Consider the following 24861-nt stretch of genomic DNA (forward strand, 5'->3'; position numbering starts at 1 on the left):
AATGCACAAAACTCTATGTAATCAAGCCAAACCGGTGCCAAATGAAAGCTAACACATGGGCCTTTCCAGCAAGTCCAGCCTTGTGTGCTAATTCATTCAAATGAGAGAGATATGAATCAAAGAACAGTGTATTTTGCAGGAAATTGCAGAGAAAAGTTCATTGAATTGCTTCCAAACTTGAGATCTCCATACAATGTCATCAACCAACCCCTCTCCAGCCCTTGAGGGGTCCATATATACTCCAAACCCAACCGCTATAACCACCATTTGAATTGGTTGGCCTTACAACCACCGCTTGGGTGTAAAGTGGATTGACAACGTTGAAAAGTTGTCAAGCAACTTTTTGCAAAATTGCTCAAATTTTAAAAATGACATAAATGACCCCTAGAAACCTTGAAAACATGTCAAATAGGATACATGAACATCAAATACATGATAGGCACCCCCATACCACACTTTGGGAGGCATTGACCCATGTTGACCAAGACAACCTATTTGAGTACATGCAATCAACTGGCACTAAGGCCTTACAAAATAACTCCAAAAGACTCTAGATGTTGGAAGATGGTCCTTGAGACCTTATCGCACCACAAAAACACGAAAACACAAAAACAAAACACATTGGAACTTCATGAGCCTTCTAGGTGATCTTGCACCATGTGCTATGTATCTCCATTTGATCTAAAGTAATTTCTTCTTTAGGACTCCCACATGATGACTGATTTCTGCATTCATTGTGATCACTTGTAGGCTGTAAACTACAAACAAGCGATTCTTCTTCCTTTCCTTGTTCATACACATTAAACTCTTCACTTTTTCCAATGGCTTCTTTACTATCTTTTGATATTCTTTTCTTCCTTTGCTGCTGATATGGACTCGAAAACATCAAGCAATCTTCATCCTCATTTGGGTGAAAGAAAGCATGCCTTGTATCTTTTGAGGAAGAGAGTGATACTAGTCATAGCTGGCCATAATTGCTTTATTTGTTGGCAAGGCACGAGGACTATTAGTTGTTCTTTTAGATGGAGATGAACCATTAGTGTGCTTAATTTTCCTTGAAAGGGAATCTTTTTTTTTTGTTAGTAATAAGGAGTATATTTTATTAATATTTTGTAAATGTACATCTATCCAGCATGAGTAACAATATTATCACGTTTCGAGCTCTGTGCAAACAAAAAAGAGAGCCAACATCACCTACCTACCCAACACACCCCAACATCATTACAGTCAGTATTCCCCATAATCTACCCAGCCATGACAATTGTGGCATGAACCAACATCAAACACCCAAAGCTGGGAACAAAAAATCAAAATTTATCACAGGGGTAACCCAAAAAACATCAACCCTGATAAATTGCAGTCGAACAAAAGAAAAACATAGAGTGCCACAACCAAAGTTACAAGCCAAAAAATGAGGCCGTATCGTCCATCGATGACAGGACACTGTATCACTGAGCCCCGCCACCACCCACGTCTCCTGCCACCCGCTTCCTTCCCGGAACCCTGCCTCGCCTTTGCCTTTTCCTTCACATGTCGTTGTTGCCACCCTCGCCATCCACCACCACCAATGCACTACCCCCAGCCACTTCTCTTTGCCTGAGAAGATTCTTCAGCAAATCCCATGCAATGAGGGCCTCAGCCTGTCGTTCATCCCGGTTGAAGCCGGGGGGCCACCTCATGAAGGGAACCAATTCATGCAATTCGGCCATCGCAAGGTCTTCAGAACCCTCACTCATGTCAAAGCCTGCACCAGGAACATCCCACTCCAAGACTGAATTTAATCCCACCAGCCATTCATCATCCACAATCAACCGCACCACCCACAAAACATTATCTGTGGTATCACCCAACTCCAGTCCCCATGCCACCACCATAGTCACGATATCCATATTCGTCTAATATCGGTGTTTTGCATTCAAAAACACATCCACCAACAGCAATTCCATCAGATGAATGAATTTCTCATCCCTCAATTTGAAAAGGCTCTTCATTATCCTCTCTGAAACTAGTCCAAAAAAAGCAGCTTGGGGCTTGGAAGTGATAAGGGGAAAATTTGCCTCCATACTAGCTCCACTTACCTAGAAAAGCAGCAAAGAAAATGAGAAAGGCACGGTCGAAACCAAAGCCAACCAATTTATTGCCACCGCAAGGCTACCTTTCCCATCAATCAAATTCCTCACCCCTTCATTAATACCATTATCATCATTCTGAAAGCCAAATAATTTAATCATCAATTGGAATGTTATGAAAATCTTCAGTTCGTACCTCCCCAATCTCCTCAAAATTCATTGCCGACTTTGAAAGGGTCTCAGCAGTCTCATTCGCCAAACGCCTCACATGACAAACTTGGAAACTCCATACAGTGGCCAGCTCACTCCGAATTGCCATGATGTACTTCTCCACATGCCACGCTTGAATCACCCCCGAGATAATAGCATTAATAATTATTAAAGAGTTCCCCTCCAAATGCAATTTAGTGACCCCCAATTTCTTCCTAAATTTGATTGCATTTAAAGCCGCCAAGGCTTCCGCTACATTGTTTGCACCATTTCCAATTCTCTGAGCCCCGAAGGCAATGATGTTCCCTTTCCAATCCCTTGCCACGAATCCTATCCCAGATGGTCCAGGATTACCTTTTGATGCTCCTTCAAAATTAATTTTCATCCATACTTCCTCAGGGCAACACCAATCATTCTTGAAAAATCTAGCAGAGTTTGGCTTCACCCGATGAAGCCCATACACGAGCCTTGAGAGGGAATCTTCAACATGGTGCAATTTACGAATGATCCTGTGTTGTGTTTGTTCAAATTCTTTCCATGCTTGTTTATTGCTAAACGACCCTGCCATGATGACCTATCTCGCTGTCCCAACTGGAAACCAATCCATTGAAGTATACACAACTTGATTTAACCCAACAGTCTCATAGAATCCAAACTCTGATACCACTGAAATAACCCTGCTTGTTCTGCCCTTAATTTTCAGTTTTGATGGTTTGGCATTTTGTCAAACACTTGGCATGCAAACCTTTGAATTCTGATTTTTCTGGGTCTGATATGATTTTTGAGTTTGTTGTTTGAATTTTGGATTGATACCAAGCTTTGATACCACTGAAATAACCCCTGCTTGTTCTGCCCTTAATTTTCAGTTTTGATGGTTTGGCATTTTGTCAAACACTTGGCATGCAAACCTCTGAATTCTGATATTTCTGGGTCTGATATGAATTTTTGAGTTTGTCGTTTGAATTTTGGATAGATTGTGTTGCAATTACATGTACCAAATAAGAGAGAACATAACAAACGACTTAACAATACCAAAGGAACCCTTTATTGGTGAAATATGAGGTCTGATTACAAATAAATCAGGTATTTATAAGACTGTAATAGCAAGTACAAACCTTAAGTATTTGAGTGTTCAATAATTACAACATACTCGGATGATGCATAACTCCAATGACAATGAGATGAGCAATGTAGAAGACCATATGATGATGAAACAAACTCAAATCTAGACTCCAACAAGTCTGAGATTTCTGTAGATAATTGGAAGGTCTGAAACACAATGCTGATTGCAAATTTGGTAATGACAAGCTCTCCAAAATCTCCTCCAAACCGTAGCACAACTTAGCAATGAAAATGCTAACAAACCCTTGCTCAAACAAATCTAAACCTGCTGCAAGCACTGTTCATGTCACTGTAGCAGCATTGTTCACGTCATTGTAGCAGCACTATTCACATTACTGTTCATGACATTGTTCATGGCACTGTTCATATCACTGCAAATAAGGCCCAAAATGAATTTTGAATGAATCCACCTCTTCAAGGAATTTTGAGTTTTCGTCTAACCTTCCAATCTCCAGGGAGTTTTCGTTCCTAGAAGTCTGATTTGCTGTTGAAACTCTTCTCCAAAGCTCAAATCCAATTTGCTGTTATAAAAAAAATGAATGATTGAATGATGAAATGATGCCTCCTTATGTTGCTTTATTGAATCCCAACACTAATCAAACCTTTTAGGGTTTCCACTTTATTTAATTAAGTTTATTTTATAAACTTATTTCTCCTCATCAAGATCAACCCCTTATGACACCCTTATTAATAATAATAAGTTGTTTTTAAAACAACTTAATTTAAGCCTCCCTAGGCATCATGTCTCATGGTGGTCTACTTATTGGTTACTTTATTAAAAGAATATAAAGTAACTTTATTGGATGTTTATTTTATTAATTTATTTAGAACATTAAAGTCATAATTTCAATATTCCATTTTATTCTTGTAATCATCACCTGGACTCCAAACTAAAAACTGAGTGTTGTCAGCAGTCCAAAGGTGATGTCTAAATATAGCAGGGTCACTGGTAGTCCCCTCCTAAAAATAGAACCCCTTCCTAAAATTTAGGAAACTGTCTCAAACCATCCGGAATGACTCAGAATGCCTTCTGGACCATCTCCCGGTCTCCTCTTAAAAAATAGGGATCCTCCTAAAATATAGGAGATTGCATCTACATATTTGGAAATGTTTGTAAATCCCCCTGCAAAGCTCCACTAACCCCGATTGGGTCCCCTAATCACTCTGCTGACCTACAAGAACCTCTTGATTATAGGCCAACCTTTGCTATAGTCTAAATTGCCTAAGGAAGGGGACATTACACACAACCTCTTTTAATTCAATGGACATAGATATATTTTCTTCTTTTTCTTTGTTTGATGTCTTCTTCTTTTTGCTTCAAAGTTATATCTTTTTCTTGTTATTCATGTTTTGGTTTCTAACTTTTGTGGGTTTAAAATGTTAGCTGTTTTGTTTTTTTTGCTGGCCAGGTTGGTTGGACCATGAGTCCATCTAGTGGGACTTGTGAGACTTGCACCAACTAGCGAGTCTGTCAGAAACTTGCTGATTCTCTGCAGTGGATCTCTAGGCCTCATTTAGGCATGCCTAATATAAGACTTGGCAGATTCGTTGGGTAACCAGTGAGTTTGGTAACATGCTGTGGACATGATATAGAAGTTAAAAGATGAAAGTAGTTTTTAGGTTCCCACTAAGAAAGATGTCAATTTAGTGTATGAGAACCCCCTTATTCAAAAATTTCACAAGAAAATTGTTTTTGTCATTTACCTTATATTGTTTAAAGAGGCGTACAATTCCACCCCCTTTGGATTTAAATTTGTGACTGCCACCATTGAGTAAACATGTTTTCACTATCAGGCAACTAAAACTAGTAAATGCCTTTTCAGATTTTGCATGTTAGCATTTAAAATCTTCTTAAAAATCTTCCATCTACATTATTCTTAAGCTCCCCCCTCCACCTTTAAGAAATTAAATAAATGAGGCTTATATTTCAGGTGCGAGTATGGATATGTTCAAACTGTCAGGTCAGTAGGATCTTGAATGTTAAGAAATATATAATACAAAGGTTAGTGAAAGCCACTTTTGTTTTTGTTTTGCAGGCATGGCAAATCATAAAGAAAAAGGTCTCAAATCATGGCCAATTTATCTCTATGTTCCAAATCTTATTGGTAAATATACTATTGCTCCCTCCAAATCTATCTAATTTTTTCTAAAACTCAAATGCTGATTTTAGTTGTGTACTAAGCATACAGGATATGCAAGGATAGTAGCAAATATTATAGCATTTGGAGAGAGCTTCTCCAACAAAAATCTCTTCGCTGCTCTCTATTTTATCAGGTGACATTGTTTATGTTTTACTGTAATATTTTTTCTGTTCCATTTCACTTCATGTCAATCCATTATTGGGGTGTGAGGATTTGACTATGTCTGGAATTTGTAACCAAGAATTTGTGTTTGCAGTATTAAATTGCAGTGCTTTGAGCAATGGATTTTTTTGGAATATATTAGATTGCAATGATGCCAAAAACTAATACAGTTGAATTGAAAAAGCTCTCTTTGTTATAAATATTGGTTTGTTCAGTCTATCAATTTGCAATTTATTATGCATTGGTCTTTCTACTCTTTTCCTCATGATGGTTTAGTAGAGAGATTTGACACATCAGAATCAAATCAAACTAAAAAGTTGATCCCTGAAGAACATTGCAATGTTTTCATTTGTATAATATGATCATATGATAATATCTATACTTGATTTTGGAAATGCAGTTTTGTCTGTGATGAATTGGATGGACGTTTTGCTCGCATGCTCAACCAAGGTAATATCTTTGACCTATATGACATTCTTGCTTGATTGGAAGATGATTGCTTGTTGTTCAATTAGTAGCAGTGCTAGTCAGCTCCCTACAGCAATAATTCTCTTATCTATTGCTAAGATATTAAAGGAATTGAAGCAAATATTGTGTTTTACTTTTGATAATGTCCTGTTCTGTAAACACATCTCTCTTCCTTGTGGTTGACGTTTTCTGCTATGAATGATCTCTTGTTTCTTTTTTCAGCGTCTACTTTTGGAGCTGTACTTGACATGGTCACAGACAGGTGTGGATTCTTAATCTTTAGATTCTTTACAAGTATCTTATTATTTTTTATTCTAACATAGTGTGTTTAACAAATAGAATTATTCCTACTTTTCCTCCATCTTCCTCCCTTGGAACGGGATGTCTAGTACAATTGATACTAGAGATCTAGGTTTTCACTGTTGGTACATTTCCTTTGGTGGGACAGCTGCTTTTGTGTAGGTGATTTTTTTATTAGACTAATGTTTAGACATAAGATTACACATAAGGTTTATAATGTAGAAGCACAAATCTACAAAAAGAGTGGTTTATTGCCATATGGGATAATTGGTGATCTGATCTGAGTTGGATTACCCACTTTTTACTGTTCATGGGCATATATGCCAATACCGAATAAATTGGGATTTTTTTTGTGAACCGATGATCTACGGGAGTGCATCCCTGGGGATTTGGGTGACATCCACTTTTTGAAAGATTGCTTCATTTTGTGCAAAAAAAAGGAAATATTACATAGGGACACATACCTGGGGGTCTAAGTGATGTCCCCAACGTCTTGGGTCTTGGAGACTTGGGAGTGGATGTGCCTTTTCCAGTACTGAACAGTTTGCTCCATTTGGTGCATAAAAATTAGAAAAAAAGAAAATATATTATAAATAACTTATACATCATAAATATATTAATAAATAACTGCATTAGTTATGTCTATCAAAGCAAATTATACCATAGTTTACTCACTCGATGAGTACTTGCCATTTTCTAGCTCTCGTGAGCGGCTCGCTGGTTAACTTGTGGGTTGCTGAGGGGGTTTACTTGCTTGAGATCTCACCAGAAACTCACCCACAACTCGCCATGACTTGTGATGATTCGCCCACATCTCGCCAATGGAAAACATGTGATAGAAACGCGTGCCAATACAAAAAAAGCAGGAGAAATTCTGCAATGCAGGAAAAATGTGGATTCGATGCATGAATTTCCCTTTAAAACCTGTAATCAACTTGTCACTCACAGTCCCACACAAGAATTGACTTACAGGTAGGGCTTGGTGCTGCCATCGAATCTGGAGTGACGATTGCAATTGACTCAGAGGTAGGTCTGCCTTTGCAATTTTTTTTTCTGTTTATTTAATAAGCATTTAAATTTTAAATTCTTTTGGTATTCTTCCCAAGAACATTGTCTGTGTTTAAAATGATGGAAACAATTGACATTTCCTAGAACGTTAAATATGTAGTTAAATTTTAAATTATTTCTGGTAATCTCCACAAGAACCTGTAATTATTTTATGTCATGCTTAATCGATACCCTTATTTAGATATTTAATAGTGTCCATCTATAGTTTATACCCAATCAAACATGAGTATTATTATTATAATCTTTTTCTTTCACCGTGATTGAATTGTAACATTACTTGATAATATGTTTGAAGGAATCTATTTATAGTGTATTATCAGATTATCCAACTAAGTATTTGTATTGTTGAACTTGAAATAGTAATATAGTTCTTATTAGAGCCTACACTATTTTAGAGTGATCGTGAATTGTGATTGAACGATAGCATGTACCCTAAATTAGACATTTGAAAGAATTCATCTGTAATGCTAATCAAAAGAAAATACACATTCAAAAAATATTAATAATATTAATTTCTAATAGTTAAATATAGCCTAGTTTTTAATCTTCCAATATTATTTTATGACATGCTTACTGCATAAAATGTGAATGAATAAATATATATATATATTTTCATCTATAGCACATACTCTTATCTTATTATATTGTTTGCAATTGGTTATCCAATTGTCCTTCATGGTTATGCAGCTGTAGTGCTCTTTATGAATTTGCCTTGTTCACTTCTTATCAATCAATCAATCAAAATAACCTTTAGAACTTACAAAACAGATTTGTTCTCTATCTTTCTTCTGTTTAGGCAGTTTGAAAGATTTAATGAAATATCCTAGTAGTTGAGGAGTGGTAGATATCTATCAGGCTTTTCCCTTGTGTTGAGATCCTGTGGCCTGTGAGATTTAAAGTACTAATTTTATCCTTATGTTATATATGCCTAATAATTGTGCATATAGAATTTTATGCCTTGCTGTTTCATGGCTGTGTTTGGTGGTTCAAACTTCAAAATAACGCAGTTTAGTTTCTCATGAATATGCATATTTTCTAATGTATTTTAGTGCTTGTGAATGTGCATGATAACCATTTGGCGCTAAAGCAGTTAAAATGCTAATCAGATACTACCACTAAATTTATCCTTGGCTTTAAGTAGAGAAAGAGATGACAGAAATGTATAACTAATATTTCTTTATATATCAAATTTGAGTGGATTATATTAGGAACTGGGATCTGTCTAAAGCCAGTTTTGGTGGAAAATTCATGTTTTTATACTTGCTAATTTACACTTGAATTGTATGCTTGAACTCGGAAATACTCAGCCTATATATATGATCAACACTTACAACTTTAGCTCTATGCTTATGCTATTTTTTGTTATGATTGATGTTGTAATATAATATATAATCACAATGGCTTCTGTCTTTGCATCTGGTTCAGAATCATCAAGTGCAAGTCAGCCCATTGGAAAGACATCCCCCAGTACTCGTGACCTACATGGAAATGTGGCATGATGGGACTAGTACAAGGGAGTGTTATTTGTACCCGGTGCACGCAAAAGCTTAGTGGAGGCATCAATCGCCAAAAATACCATCTTGTAGGCATTCCTTGCCATGATACCAAGGAATGTCCAAAAGCTTTCGAAGAGGTGAAATGAGAGATGATAGCCCTTCTTGTAGATGAAAAGAAATTGGAGAGGGAAAAGATACAAGCAGCCATACAAGAAATCATTGCTCCTAATTTGTCAACTGAATTTGAGTTGGATATGCAACACATTGCAGGCTCTAGTCGCGGTCTATGTGTACGTGTCCTATCTTCCTCATCCACTTCAAGCAAAGTCCAGTTTTTTGTGCATAGAAATGAACCAGGACTACAACCTTAATTGGAAGCTACTGGGTGGAATAGGGAGGTGCACAAAGAAGCAGAGAAGACTTGTGCAAATTTTTGGTGTTATAACAACCTTCCCTTCAATGTGGTAAGGAGTCCATATTGGGAGAGTTTGGTGATGACATTGATAGTCGTAGGGAAAGGATTCAATGCCCCACTCCAAGAGATTTAAGTGGCAAGTTGCTCAAAAATGCTATTATAGATGCAAAAGAAATTGTGGAAGATGAAAAGAAGCAATGCCAAAATATGGATGCCCAATTCTTTCAGATGGGTGGATAGATGGGAAGAACTGCATTCTCATCAATTTTTTAGTGGCTTCAAATGATGAGATTTTTTTTTGAAGTCAATTGATGCCCCCAACATAATAAAGAATGCAATAAATTTGAGCTTGATGGTGGCAAAGGTTGTTTTAGAGGTGGGCATACAAAATGTTGTCCAAGTTGTTATTGACAATGCAACGACATATGTGGCAGCTAAAAGATTGCTTCAAGAGAGACACCAAACACTTTTTTGGACCCCTTGTGCAACTCATTGCCTTGACCTTCTTTTGGAGGACATAGGCAAAATTGATTGGGTGAAAACAATTGTAGAAGAAGTAAGATATATATATATATATATATATATATATATATATATGTATGTATGTATATATATATATATGTATGTATATATATATATATATATGTATGTGTGTGTGTGCGTGTGTGCGTGTGTGCGTGCGTTTACACACACACACATAATCACCCATGGGTTCCAATTGATGAGAGATCACACCAAGAAGGAGCTTGTGCGATTGGGAGCTACAAGGTTTGCAACTAACTTTCTAATTTTGCAAATTATTACTAGTTTATTGACTCCCTTGAAGCGGATGTTTGTGAGTCAACCATGGGTAGACTCAATATATTCAAAGAAGGCTGATGGAGAAAAGATTGTAAAAATAATTTTTGATGGTGATTTTGCAACTAGAGCATTAAATATTGTCAAGGTAACTTCAACTTATTTTAATTTCCAAATTGAATCCTTTATTTTTTAAAGTTTGAAAGTATTTTGTTTCATTGTAAGTTGTAATTTAAATTTGCTTCTACTTTACTTTGTACTTGGTAGTTGATTGAGGCTTGAGCCATTGGTGAGGGTCTTGTACTTGGTGGATGGTGAGAAAAATACAATGGAATATATTTATGAGGCAATGGATAGGGCCAAAGAGTCCATCCAATACTATTACTTGGGGGATGTAAATAGATTTGCCCTTATTTGGGAGATCATTGATCGGAGGTGGAACAATCAACTTGACCAACCCATTCATGCAGCAGAGTACCATCTCAACCCCAAGTTCCTCTTCTCTAATAGCTTCACAGATGCTAATGGAGGTTATGGAGGGCCTATCCACATGTATTGAAAGGATGACACCTATGTTGGAATGAGAGACCTCATCATTTTAGAGTTGCAGAATTATAAGGTAGCTAGGGGGAGGTTGTTTTCTTCCAGATTAGCTATACGAGGAAGAGAGATCCAAACACCAAGTAAGAAAAGTGAAGCCTTATATCTTGCAAGTTATGAATTACAATTATTAATAGAATATTGTTTATTTACAAAAACTTGAATATCTTATTTGTAGGTTCTTGGTGGGAAGATTGGGGTGAAAATACCTCAAATTTGCAAAGGTTAACCCTCCAAATTTTGTCTTAAATATGTAGTTCTTTTTTGTGAGTGCAATTGGAGTTTGTTTGATGCCATTCACATGAAGAAGTGCAATAAATTAACCCAACAACGCCTCAATGATCTTGTGTTTGTGCACACTTCACCAAAGAGTTTTTTTTTTTTTAAATATTTAAAAGATTATGTTATCAAGTGCGCACTTGGTGATGAAGTGTACACCTATACAAAGGGAATCAAAAGTGCACGTTCAATGTTTGTTTTACCATGTAGAGAAAAGTGTGCCCATCAAAGTGTTTAAAATGCCAAAGTGGGTTTTTTAAGGTCTTAGATGCCTTCAAAGGGTTAGCCATGACCAAAGAAAAAGCTAAAGAATCAAAGTCATCCAAAGCTTTATACAAAAGTCTATTTTTTAGTTTGCACTAAAAATATTCCATGCTATTTTTAGCTGTTACCTTTTTTAGACAAGAGAGCATGTTCATCGGTTTGCTATTTTTAGTTAGAGCTATTTATAGAAAATGCTGATTTTAATAGTCTCTATTCTTTGCATGAGAAGCTCATGCTATTTTTAGTTTTCCACTATTTCCAGCATTTTCTATTTAGAGCTTGGAGTTAGCTATCTTAGATCATCTATCCATAGATTTGTTGCCATGTGAGAGATGTGAGCATTATATCATAGTTTTTTATAAATTCGATCTACAACAACTTGTATGGTTTTAGTTTTAGTATTAGAGGACATGATTTTTTAATAAAAAATGTATTTCATGCAATCTATTATTCTTAGAGTAGTAGTGGTTAGTTTTTTATTTATTTTCATGCAATAGCTTTGTAAACATTATAAGTGCGTGCTATTTTGAACTTAGATTATGAATGGCAACTCTCAAGTGTACATATTGTTGAAATTTCTATGTAGTGTTATTCTTAATCTAGAATTCCATATCGGTTCAATAAAATTTATTATTCCTATCTTGCATTTAAATTGCTATTGAAATATTTGTTGTGCGTGTTGAGGAAGATTAAATTACTTTTAGCCAATTGCAAGCTTTGTATATTTGCTTGAAATTTTAAGATTGTGGCTTTGTACCAATCTCTTAATTTTGTTTACTGAAGTATTCATGTCTTTATGCGTTTAATCCTTTCAATCCTTTGTGTACTTGCATTATTTATTATTTGCTTTTAGCTGTTGGACATTGCTGCTGCTAGGATATGTTGTTGTCATTGATGTCAACATATTCCTGTGATTTATTGCTCTGGTGGTTGCAGATTGGTTTATTGGGATCATGGTTCGGTATATGGAGTATTTCTAGTATCATTATATCCTTCTGTATTGGTTTCAGTGATCCAAAAGCTGAATTGATCATATCATATGATCCGGTTTACAGTTTGGTTTTTCTGATCAGTGCTTTGCAGAGTTCGGTATTTCCTCCGGTATATTCTGGTGTGATCAGATCTTGAGTTGAGATTTTGGGAGATTGTTTGGGATGTTCTTGTGTATCTTCATTTCAGATGGATTGTGATTTGATGCTCCGCAAGTTATCTTTCCTCGTGACAGTTGCTGCTGTTTTAGTGTTCTTGAGTTTTAGATGTTGATCGATGAAGATTTGATAAGTGGTGTTGGTGCAACTGTTACAAATGATTCTAACGTGCTTGCTTGAGTTTCCTAATTGTGTCCTATTTGTTTTGATGGTCCACATTGATCCTTGTGCGCATTTTTGGTGTTTTTGCTGAACCGGTGATATTCTTTGTGTTATGTAGTATTCTTGGTGGTGTAGCGTGTTGCAGTTGATCTTGGCGTGATCGTGATTTTCGGTGGTGTTGCATGTTTGAGCATTTGGTTTAGGTCCATGCTATATCATGTATATTATTATATTGGTCCGATGGTCGATCTTTGTATCGTGTGATGTAATTTTGTAATCGTGAGTTGAGGGTTTGGTCGATCTTGTAGTCAAGGTTGATGAATTGTATAAATAGGTGATAAAGTCATGCAAGTTTGTGATCGGTGGCGTGTCTGTATTATCAGAGAGTGGTAAAGGTGCGAACAAGCAAATACATCCTTCGACATTGTGATTGAGCAGAGTTTGGAATGGTGCAGAGAAGACATATATGCATAACCAAAACTGTCATCAAGCATTTGCAGATGCTATTCTTTCAGTTCATTTGATTCCGGATTGTTGTCCGAATATTTTGTAAGTCAGTGAGACTTCCTTGTAAGGTAGTGAACCTTCCTTGAGGGTTGTAGCCTTCCGGGTTATTGTATTTTGAGCTGCTAGTGCAGAGTATCATCTTATTGTGGGTAGGTTCCCACCGTGGTTTTTCCCTTAACCGGGATTCCATGTCAAAATCTTGGTGTTGTGTGTTGTGTCAATTTGCTTATCTTTGTTGTTGTTGTTGCAGTTAATCAGATTTGTATTTGAGGTTAAGTTTGTTAATCCGGTGAAAACTAATTCACCCCCTTCTCAGTTTTCCTTCATTGTTGTTGCCAACATTAGCTATATAACACAATTGTGTAGCTATAGGGCATTGTTTTAGTTAAAAAGCATAAAAGAATTTTTGCCCAGCATTGAAGTGCATGCCATCCTTTCCTTAGGCAATCCAAAGAGAAATACACTTTTATTTAGCATGACCTTGAAACATTTCATAAAATACTATAATGATTGTGAATACCAAGTATACATTGTTCATACTTCATAGTAAGTTAATTTTTATTTAGAGTGAGCTCCCCCCTCTAATTCAAAGAGCAATTCTGCTACACATCTATTCTATTTTCTGTCACATTGAAAGGTGGGAATTAAAATGCTAAGATTACTAATAAAGCCGTTCCCACTTTAGATGTTGATGTAACAGAAACAAAACTTTTTCTGTTTATAACTTTGAGTTGTAGGTAGTTAGTAATATGCCAAGGACTAGTATTGTGGTTCCTTTGAAAGATAAGGGCTCTATTTCTTGTTGATCATCATAGTCACTCGTATGTTAGCGTCAAGCTGATGTTACTTCAACACCATTTGTCTATTAGTGATAAATATTTGTTTTGTCTTCAACTCAAGATGTGGTTTCTACATATTTGGAATCTCAAGTAACTTATCCTTCAAGGTTGAAGTGATTTTATTCCACTCTTTAGGATGTTTTGGAGGATGAACTTGCTAAACTAGATGAACAACCTTAGTGAGTAGTAAACAAATTGTTGGTTTAGATGAGCATCCTCACTTTATTCTTTTCCAATCAAATCAAGGTGCTTGAACAAAAATGATATGTAAAAGCTAAGCCTAATCTATATGGGAAGTTGCCATGTAGGTTAGCTATGATGTTAAAATGAAGAATTGTATTTGTGAATAGGTAGAGTTGTCTTTTGGTAGAAACCCATTAGATGCAAATGGGTATACAAAAGCAAGTGTAAAGATGGCAATATTTTGGATAAGTACAAAACTCACATTATTGTGAGAGGTTATTCTTGATAGGAGGGGACAAATTATGAAGACACTTTGCTCCTATAGTGAAGATGCCTTCTCTCCAAAAGAACTTGATTTGATTGGAAAGCATCTTAGCTAGATGTGAAACAGTCTTTCTTGAATGCCGATTCAGATGAGAGCGTTTACATGGTGTAGCTTGAGGGGTTTTAGGTCCCTGAAAGAAATCATCTAGTTTGGAGACTTAAGTCTTTGTATGAGCTTAAATAGGCTTCATGAATTTGGCGTGTGAAGATTGATCAAATTCTCTAAGATTCGAGAAGTCTCTCTGATCCAAATATTTATGTGAAAAGAGATGGTGATGACATGGCAATTCTTATTGTGTGGGTTGATGATCTTGCCATCTCAATAGTGGGGCCTTTGTACTACATCGAGTACTATCCAAATTTATGTTAGTTTTTGACATAATTGGTCTAGGCCTTCTACAATGTTGCTTAGGTGTCGAATTTTGGCAACATGATCATCTCATTTTCATGCGCTATTGATCTTTTGGAAAGCTTTCACATGATAGATTGTGATCCCTGTACTACATCTATGGAGGTAAGATTGAAGTTGTTAGCCTCTATCATTCATCATAGATCATTGAATTAGTCTACAGATAGTTTGTGGGTAGCTTGATATATCTTATGTCCACACAAATTCATCTTTGTTTTACTACTAGTTATTTGTCTCCATGTTTTGCACAATTGAAGCTAGTTAACTGGAAACAACAAAACATGTGTTCAGATGTGTCAAAAGGCATTCTATGTCAAAGGCATTGCCTTTGGCATTCTATATCAAAGGACATTGAATTTGAGTTTGACACACTATACAAACTTTGACTGGGTTGGATTATTTGATACTCGAAGATCAACTGCTAGCTACGTTTTCTCCTTGGGTTTAGAAGTTTTTTTGTAGCAGCTTGATGAATCTTACATCTGCATGACTGAATTTCTTTTTTGCTATTAGTTTTGTCCCAATTTTTTGCACAACTGAAGCTAGTTCATTTGATGTAGCAAAAACTTGTGTAGAGATATGTCCAAGGTACTAAATTTGGCATATTATATCAAAGGACATTGAATTTGAGTTTGAGAGGCTATATGATCTTTGATTGGGTTAGATTGGTTGATACTTGGAGATCAATTACTGGCTACATTTTCCTTTGGTTTAGGAGTTGTTTTGTGGTAGATTAAGCTTCATCAAATTATTGCTTTATCTTTTATTGAAGTAGAGTGCAAAGCCGCTATTTGTGCTAGCTGTGATTAGTATGGTTACATCAAGTTTTTGTAATCTCCAACTTCCTTGGATTAAATTGAATTTACTTTTCTATGTGAATCAATATGTCTTGAAGTTGGTGAAGAATCCATCTTATCATGCTTGCACCAGGGAGATTGAGCTTCATTGTTTAGTCCTAAATGTATGGTTGGTGAATGAACAGATAACACAGTGTTTTCCACACATACCAAATATTCATGTAATAGAACAGTCATACATCACAGCATAAGTGACAATGATACTAGTTAGACCATAAGAGTTATATCTTTATTCCAGTGTCCAGAATGTCCATACATCATCCCCCCTGCCGAGGTTCCAACCAAACAATATAAAGACCCGACGGTTGGTCAAGTTGCCAACCGTCACCAACTCACAACTACCCGACGGGAACCTCTCGGCGACAACCTAAACATAAACACAACATAACACACTTATAAATATTATTCTTACTAACATACGTTATTTACCCCTAACATTAGCCCCCCCAAAAACGTAGTCGTCTTCCAGACGACTACGACAATAAGAGCTGAAATATAAAACATAAACTAGGACCGAGAAGAGGGAGGAGGCGTCCCTGTAGTGGTCGGAGAAGAAAGTTGCTGTCCGGTGTGAAGTCTTAGGTTCTTTTTTGCCAGCAGCTGTCATTCCTGTGCCTTCTTTACCATGTGGGCAACTTCCAACAGTTTCTTATCTTTTTGCTCCATCTGTGAGGTACCGTACTGGCACCTCACATCCCCTGCCTCATCTTTCTCCGCTGGTACCGTAGTGGCACTTGGCGTACCAGTTCATGCTGGCACTGTACCAGTTCTTGTCATACCAGTACATGTTGGCACCGTACCAGTTCATGTTAGCACAGTACCAGTTCATGCTGGCATCGTACAAGTACCTGTCGGTATCGTACCAGTTCTTGTTGGTACTGTACCAGTACTTGTTGGAACAGTACCAGTACAGGTTGGACCTGCACAAGTACCTACTAGTACCATACCAGTTCTTGTTGTACCAGTTCATACTAGTACCGTACAAGTACCAATTGGAGCCGTACCAGTACATGTTGGAGCTGTACCAGTACCTGCTGGAGACGTATCAGTTTCTGCTGATGTTGTACCAGTACATGTTGGAGCCATACCAGTACATGTTGAAGTTGTACCAGTACCTGTTGGAACTGTACTAGTACCTACTGACACTGTACCAGTACATGTTGATGTTGTACCAGTACCTATTGGTACCGTACCAATGTCTTCCGTACCAGAACCTAGATATGCCGTACCAATTCCTTGCTCGACCATTGTGTCTTTTCTTGGTACGACCTCCTCTGCCACTGTCTGGTCTACTGTACTGGTACCCTCCGTGGTTTCTGACGCAAGTACTGGTTTCTGTGGTAATGATACCTGCCGCTGCGCTGGTGGTTCCTCTTCATTGATTTTTCGGAACAACACCCCTACTGGTCGTACGTCCCCCACAGGGCTGTTCACCATAAGTGCTTCCTGTGGTACCAAGTGTGCCGAAGATAATTTGGAAGGTGTGAACTTTACCCTCGTACTCTTCCATTGTGCCCGTAACCTTCCGTGTCGATCCTCCTCTTCCTCCTCTTCCTGCTGTTGCGACTCTGCTTCCCCTTAATCCTTCGCAACCGTGTGAGGTGCCATATGAAACCCCTCATCACCACTTTCCTGCTCCTCAGTCTCTTCTGCCTCCTCAGAATCCTCTGCGCTGCTGGCATCTTCGACCTCTACAGACGTGTCCAACTTTCTTCTCCTTTTGGCTGGCTGCGCGGTGTCACCTAGTGTGTCCAGGCGAGTATAGTAGTACATGGTAGGTTTATTCGGTTCCATCCGTCCACGCGGTTCGAAGGTGCCCCACATTTCTGGTGGTACTTGCAGGCGTATGGCATCCAGGAATAGGTTGATCGCATGATGGCACATGTAGAATGTCTTGTGTTCCAGCTTGAAAAAAACATGAATTCGTTCTGCTAGAAGTTGTCCTTTCGGCCTGGTACCAATGATCGTCGTACCAATACCTGAACATGTCGTACTAGCACATGGCGTACCAGTAACTGCTAGTACCGTACCAGTTATTGCTGGAATCGTTACCAATACCTGCTAGTATTGTACTAGTGCTCGTCGTACCAGTACCTGAACATGTCGTACTAGTACCAATTCCCTGTACAACGACCTCGTTTTTCCCTGGTGCGGCCTCCTTTGCTATTGTTTGGTTTGCCATACTAGTACGGACCATTGGACCAATTGCTGCCTCTACATCGTACGGATTAATTTGTGCACTTCCGCTCCTTGTTCGTACGACCTCTTCAACCTATACCAACTCTTCACTCATCTCCACATGGATGGCACAAATCTCTGCACAGATACCCTCACACTTTCTATACAACTGCTCCCTGCGTGTACGAACGCCGCGAAGGAGGGGATTGTACGGATCCTGCACGTACGGTATGCCTATTTTCTGATCGTACGGTCTTTCTCCTTTATTCGCTGGTAGTCGTACAAGATTGTACGACTTATTTTCTTGTGGGTGCAATGTTCCGCCATACGGTATTCCTCCCCTTGCAGGTCATACACCGTACGGACTATGCCAGTCTCCCTTCTTTGTCGACCATACGTTGTACAGATAACTCAAACACTCCCTCGACTGGCGTATGCTGTACGAGTGATCCAGTACGGGGTTCTAGTCATCCCCTACGAGTATCACCTGTGGGTCCTCGTCCTTGCCTAGATTGATTTTTTTCACATCCCTTTCCTCGTACTTGATGGGTTTGTCTCGTTCAAACTGGTGGGCTGGTGTGACATCCACCCGTGCCATCCCTTCCTGGTACCTATCGTACTCCGGGGGAAATGACTGTTCTTCCGTACTGTCGCTTGATTCCCCAATCTTGCATATTTGCAGCATGTGGCACTCCGAGTGGAAGACCTCGTAGTCCTCCATCTGCCAATGGAAGAGTCCGACCAATGAACTAGTTCCATCTTCAGAGCATCCGTCCAATTCCAACACTCCTTCCTCGTTGGGTTCCCTGCCTCCTCTGTCTCCTTCGGAACCCCACTCCCATCTGTTTGAGTCCTCCGAGTCGGAGTCAGTCCATGCAAGCTCTTCACTGACGGACTGATTCCTCAGGTCAATCACATACTTATGGCCTTCACTTTCGATTGACTATGTATTCTTCTTCCAGTTATTATTGTCTCTAGCCATGATCAGCCACCCCCTTCCCAGGAGGGCGTTGTATGCTTTTCTTTCCAGTGGAATGACCACGAAATCCAGAATGAATTGTTGTCTCGATCACTACCTTTTGTGCCATGAGTGTACTGAGAGGTTTGATACCATGTTGGTCTGCACTGACAAGATGGAATGTTGGTGGCCAGAGAGTAGGTTTGCCAAGGCTTCTCCATGTTTTCTCTGGTAGTACGTTGACTCCAGACCCGCCATCCACAATGGTGTTTGTAAGCTTTTGTCCCATTATGTCCATCTCCACCACGACAGGTTTCCGTCCAATGCTTACTGTGAGTAGCATAGGGTCCATGGCGTCCGTACCATGTTCCTTCACCAGAGCCATACTATGTGGTTCTGTCATCGTCCGGTGTTCCTGGCCGACGGTGGTGTCACCGGTTGCATTCATCAGGGCCATCCTCAATTGTGGCATGGTCTGTAGAAGGTTGGATACTCGTACGGGTATTGTGGTCTGTAACATCTGCTTAATGATAGTTTTCTTCGGTCCTGACTGGAGTGGTGTATTGGCAGCCGGGTGCGAGGCTCTCCGCTCTTCTGCCATCGCCCGCTCGATATCTGCCCTGGCTTCTTGTAGTCTTTCCTTCTCCGTGCAAGGATCAGGGTACATGGCTTTTTTGTTTTGCAATCTTGTGATTGCCAATACGCCTTCCCTCGGTCCTTCCACCTCCAGCATATTCAACCCTTTTTGCCTTGGACAGTCTATGTCCTCATGATTCCCTGGACCGCAACATTTGCATAGCAAACTTCCTGCATCACCCCCATTTTGACATTCCCGCGCAAAGTGACCCCATTCGTTGCACTTTCTGCATTGAATCATGCGTCGTCCCTTTGCGTCGTGTTGAATTCTACTCCTTGGCGTGTTATTATTGGACCTGTTGTTACCCCGCTGATTGTTCTTGTACCCTCCAAGAGAGGCGTCAGAGTTTGCTGTCGGCTTTGGAGGTGTCGCTGGCGGTGTGACTTGGTCAGGTTGGGCGTAGAGCACTTGTGTGCTCCATGTTTACAAGTTGTACGGGCATTCCTTAATGGAATGTTCCATTACTTGGTAGATGTCACAGAAGGCTTTGCAGGGACAACTCCCCTTAGTGTGTCCTTCCGTCTTGCAGTCGGTGCACCATAGCTCCTTTCCTTCCCTGCCACCTTCTTTGTCAGCCTTTAGTTCTTTCATCATTCTCATCATATCCCTTCGGAGTGCTTGCACGGTTTTGGACTCCCCATCATTGTCCTCATCTGTATTATCACCATCGCTCACCCGACGCTTCCCTCGGGATGTCTTATTTTCACTTTCAATATCCATCACACGGTTGTACGCCTCATCATACGAGGGCGGGGGGAACACCTTCATCTTCTGTCTGAGGGATGGTACCAATCCTTCAACAAACCATCTCTTCTTGAGATCATCAGCCAGCTAGTTCTCCATTTTATTGAGCAGTTCCCTGAGCCTTCTGTTATATGCTCGTACACTTTCATTTTTCCTTGTTTGGTGTTGTAAATCTCTACCACAATTTCATTGTCATCCCGTAGGAGTTTGAACTCTTCCTCGAAGGCCTTCTTTAAATTGCTCCAGGACGTTTTATGCTGGGCATCGAGTTCTGTATACCAGTCAATAGCTATTCCTCGCAGAGTGGCTGGGAATGCCTTCAACCAGTAGTCCCAGTAGTCCTGGCCATTTGCTTCCTAGATGGTCACGCATGTCTTACAATGTCGTACGGGGTCCTCTGACCCGTCGCCCATGAATTTTGGGAGTTTTTGCTTCTCCGGGGTGTGTGCCATTGTTCTTTTTTGGATGGTTTGATGCAGTGCTTGGAAATGGCTATATGCCGAGAAGGTATTATGTGTTCGGGAGGTACCGTACGCTCCTAGTCTGGTTGGGCCCCTGTTAGCCGGGCTTTGGTCACCTTCGCTTCTATAGGCCCTCCTTCCCGGGGTTTCTAGATTTGACCCTCCTATTTTGATGCCCTCTGACAAGGACAAATTTTTAATGCCAGATAACGTTGCTTCAAAAATAATGGCGATTTCCTCGTGCAGGTCTCGTACCGCCTCCTCTCCTTGTTCAGAATATTCCGACGGGGTGCTTTGCGACTCGGCTCCGAAGTCCTCTTCACTTGACGGTGAGTGTGGGGCCTGGTCGGCGAGATCTTCCTCCGCTACATCTGGAAGTGGCAAGTTCCTGGTGACCTCGGCCAACTTCTTCCACATACACGGTTTTTGCCTCTCTCGACTACGACTCCGACTCACACTTCGACTTCTGTTGTGTTTCTCCGGACTCTTCGAGTTGGCAACCTCCCTTAGCCGCCGTCTCCTTTCGGCTTGTTCTTTTATGCGGAGAGATCTTCGTATAGTTCCCTCGTTTACTCCTTCGGTGGTAGTGGTACGTTTGTCTTTGTTTGGCCATAAGGGCATCAAGTGCCAGAGGTACGACGCCGACTAGTCTCCCTCTCCTCTTCCTCCCTACGACTCTGCTCCTCGTATCGTCGGAGGACTTGTTGCCGCCGAAGTTCCTTTGCCGTCTCCTCCCTTCGGTCTTGTAGTGCAATTAGATTTCTGGCGAGTAACCTTGGAATACTTCCGAGTAGGTCAAAGACGAGGGTGTTGACAGTGAGTTCACTACGTACTGTGCCTTCCGAGACGGCTCTCTCCTGAGCCTCTTGTTGCACGTACTACGTGACCGACACATCCCACAACTCCACCAAGTCTTCCTTCAACTGCTCCTCTCGTTCCTCTTCCGCGGTACTCTCTTCGTGCGTGTCGCTGTCCACGACAATTAATTGCTGGTTAAATGGCCGGCCCATTAATTGTTTCTGCCTACCGCCATAGTTATCTCCAGGTTCGTTCAGGGAATGGTGCCAAAATGTTTAGTCCTAAATGTATGGTTGGTGAATGAACAGATAACACAGTGTTTTCCACACGTACCAAATATTCATGTAACAGAACAGTCATACATCACAGCATAAATGACAATGATACTAGTTAGACCATAAGAGTTATATCTTTATTCCAGTGTCCAGAATGTCCATACATCATCCCCCCTACCGAGGTTCCAACCAAACAATATAAAGACCCGATGGTCGGTCAAGTTGCCAACCGTCACCAACTCCCAACTACCCGACGGGAACCTCTCGGCAAGAACCTAAACATAAACACAACATAACACACTTATAAATATTATTCTTACTAACATACGTTATTTACCCCTAACATTCATCATCACAACAATTGACACGCGGTTGATCTTGAAGACATTTCTCTCTACTATTGCACATCTTAGGAGTAGTTTGCTGATCTAATGACTAAACCTATTGGTTCTACTTTCTTTGTAGTAGCTCACCTAGTCTCTCTTCTTGCATCATTGTTTGTTCAACAACTGCCCCTCTGCTTGTCCAAAAATTTAGAACAATCTTGGTGTTGTTTTTTGGTTTTGTCATTCAGGTTAGACATATGATTTATAATGTAGCAAAGACTTCTACATTATTTATGTCTAATAAATTAACCTAATGTAAGTCACAACCAATGTAACTTCTCTACTCAATATCAAATAAGAAGCATGCACACACATCCTAATATATACCTTATAGAGTACTCTCATTCTTAATGCATTTAACATTTTTTCTGATAGGATTTAAATTGTCACCCTAAGTTGACAATTGCTACTTTGTGTTCATCAGTTCAAATCCAACTTTGCCTTAATACTATCCATATCCTCTTGTACCAAATCTGTGAAGATCTATTTGTTTTTTCTAAATGATTGTATTTACTTTTCTTATTATATATTAGAAATTTCTAAATGCAATAATGTGTTTTAATGTTCTAGGGTGAGCACTGCTGCTCTATTGGTGGTCCTTTCACATCTTTACAGGTGAGATAAATTTGTTAATATTGATTAATTGGTTGGAACTGGTGTCAAAATTTTTAATATTAAATTGTGGTTTTAAAATTTTTCCTTAAATTTTGGTTGAACTTTATGATTGTTTAAATGAAGTGGTCTGGTATACTTGTGTAGGCCGTGCTTTGCATTTTTTTTAGCTTTGCTTGCCCTTGATATTGCAAGTCATTGGCTACAAATGTACAGGTATTTAAATTTTCTGTTGAACAGTTTGTTTTGTTTAATTTTTCCTCCAATCTATGTTGGAAGTTGGTCTGGTAGACCCTCTGACAGTTGCTTCTTTCCCATTCTAGTACATTCCTTTCAAGCAAAACCAGCCATAAAGATGTAAAGGATAGCAAGAGCTGGCTTGTTAAGGTCTATTATCAACACCGTCTATTCATGGGTTATTGTTGTATTGGTGCTGAGGTGATGATCTGTGGCCATTGTTTACAAAGTTCTTATTTAATTATAACAACGTATCCTCTTATCAATAATGGTCATTATCATGATTTTTGGAGGAGCTTGCAGGTTCTTTATTTGGTATTATACCTTATTTCTGAAGATCAACCACATGGTGTGATTAAGGTAAGGGGTTCAATATCTAACATTTTAGGCTCTTGTTGATAATCAATTCTATCTTGCTTTTAAATCTTACTTCTTCTTTCTAGGTATTTATGGCTGGCATAAAACAGAAATCTCCACTGATGCTTCTTGGCTTGTTGGCTTTGCCGGGGTGGGCAATTAAGCAAATTGTCAATGTAGTACAGGTAATCTTTAATTACTATTTTATTTTTGTGTAACACTCCATTTTTTTGCCAAACAGAGCAAACTACAGTGTACTAAACCTGTATATGTGTCTGTAGTCTGATACTATATATAATGGGCAATAGAGACACATGAATTTCTTGTGCTTTTGAGAATATTTGCACTTTTTTTTTCCCAGTCTTTTACTTCTAGTTCAGGCCTGATAATCAAGGATGGGTATTGCTTGCTTGATACACATATTGGAGTCTTGGACACATGTCTTATGTGACTATAAATATGCTTAGAACAAGGTCAAAGACAAGCATTGCAAAATATTTATAAAGTGCCAAAAGTAAAAGCTTTCAACAAGACACAGATATTGGGAGCTCCAATATAAACTCCATAATGTTGCAATTTCTTTCTTAATGCTTGCTTCTTACACATTTTGTTCTTATTGGATTGTTAGCAACTTAGCACCCCACATTTGCAATGCTTCCAAATATATTTTGCTTCTTGGGATTGGTTGGCCGTATTTCTAGGATTAGATGTTGTACACCTTACAAATCTAGATAACATTGTATATATAATATATGTAATATTTTTAATGTGTTGTGAACCTGTAAGTATGGGGCCACATGGAAAATGATATCTCACTTGGAAGGAATCCCATGATTCTTTAGATGACAAAATATATCACTTGGCATTTGTATCATGACATGTGTAAGAGCATTTGTGGCATTTAAAAAGTGTAAGAGAATACATAATGCATGTAAGAACATTGTAATGGGGTGTGGCGGGTTGCATAGTAAACTAGGTGGAGCATCTTTGATGAGTTAATAATATGTGTAAGGGCATCTTATAAGAGGTTTGAATGGATCAAATCGGGGTGTCAAAGTTTGGTGGGTGAACTCCTTGAATTGGAAGATACATACTATTCATGGAAGGCACATTCACGAGGAGGGGGTTAGAATTTGGACCATGAAGTTAGGTTCCTAAAATGGGTCCATAGTTTTGGCCCATGGTGTAGGAAATCAATATTGGTTTCCTAGATTGTACTTGGCTTGTATATTGGATGCTTGGGATGGAGTTTGTGCATGGGGAGTTTAGAGCATGGTTATGCTACTGGATCAACCCTAAAGCTAGAGTTGAAGATCTCTTGTATTTTCTGTTGAGAAAAAGAATACTCAGCGTACGTTATAATCTTGTTATTGTTGATGAATACATTGAGTGTGCTT

At 39.1% G+C, this 24861-nt stretch overlaps 1 protein-coding gene across 7 annotated transcripts in view; it reads left to right on the plus strand.

Moving 5' to 3' along the window:
- The window catches only part of LOC131044676 (probable CDP-diacylglycerol--inositol 3-phosphatidyltransferase 2), an 86626-nt gene that overhangs the window by 13126 nt on the left and 48639 nt on the right, over positions 1-24861 (plus strand). For 6 of the 7 annotated variants that reach the window (XM_057978053.2, XM_057978051.2, XM_057978048.2 and 3 more), the window contains 9 exons: positions 5438-5506; positions 5591-5675; positions 6105-6154; positions 6395-6434; positions 22829-22873; positions 23018-23086; positions 23194-23308; positions 23411-23467; positions 23551-23649. In XM_057978053.2, the coding sequence (XP_057834036.2) occupies positions 5440-5506; positions 5591-5675; positions 6105-6154; positions 6395-6434; positions 22829-22873; positions 23018-23086; positions 23194-23308; positions 23411-23467; positions 23551-23649 (627 nt within the window). In that variant the 5' untranslated portion in view covers positions 5438-5439. Of the gene's footprint in view, positions 1-4810; positions 4961-5437; positions 5507-5590; positions 5676-6104; positions 6155-6394; positions 6435-22828; positions 22874-23017; positions 23087-23193; positions 23309-23410; positions 23468-23550; positions 23650-24861 lie in introns of all 7 variants that reach the window. The other variant, XM_057978050.2, reaches the window with a different exon arrangement.

This window comes from Cryptomeria japonica, chromosome 1, assembly GCF_030272615.1.
Source record: "Cryptomeria japonica chromosome 1, Sugi_1.0, whole genome shotgun sequence".
NCBI lineage: Eukaryota > Viridiplantae > Streptophyta > Pinopsida > Cupressales > Cupressaceae > Cryptomeria > Cryptomeria japonica.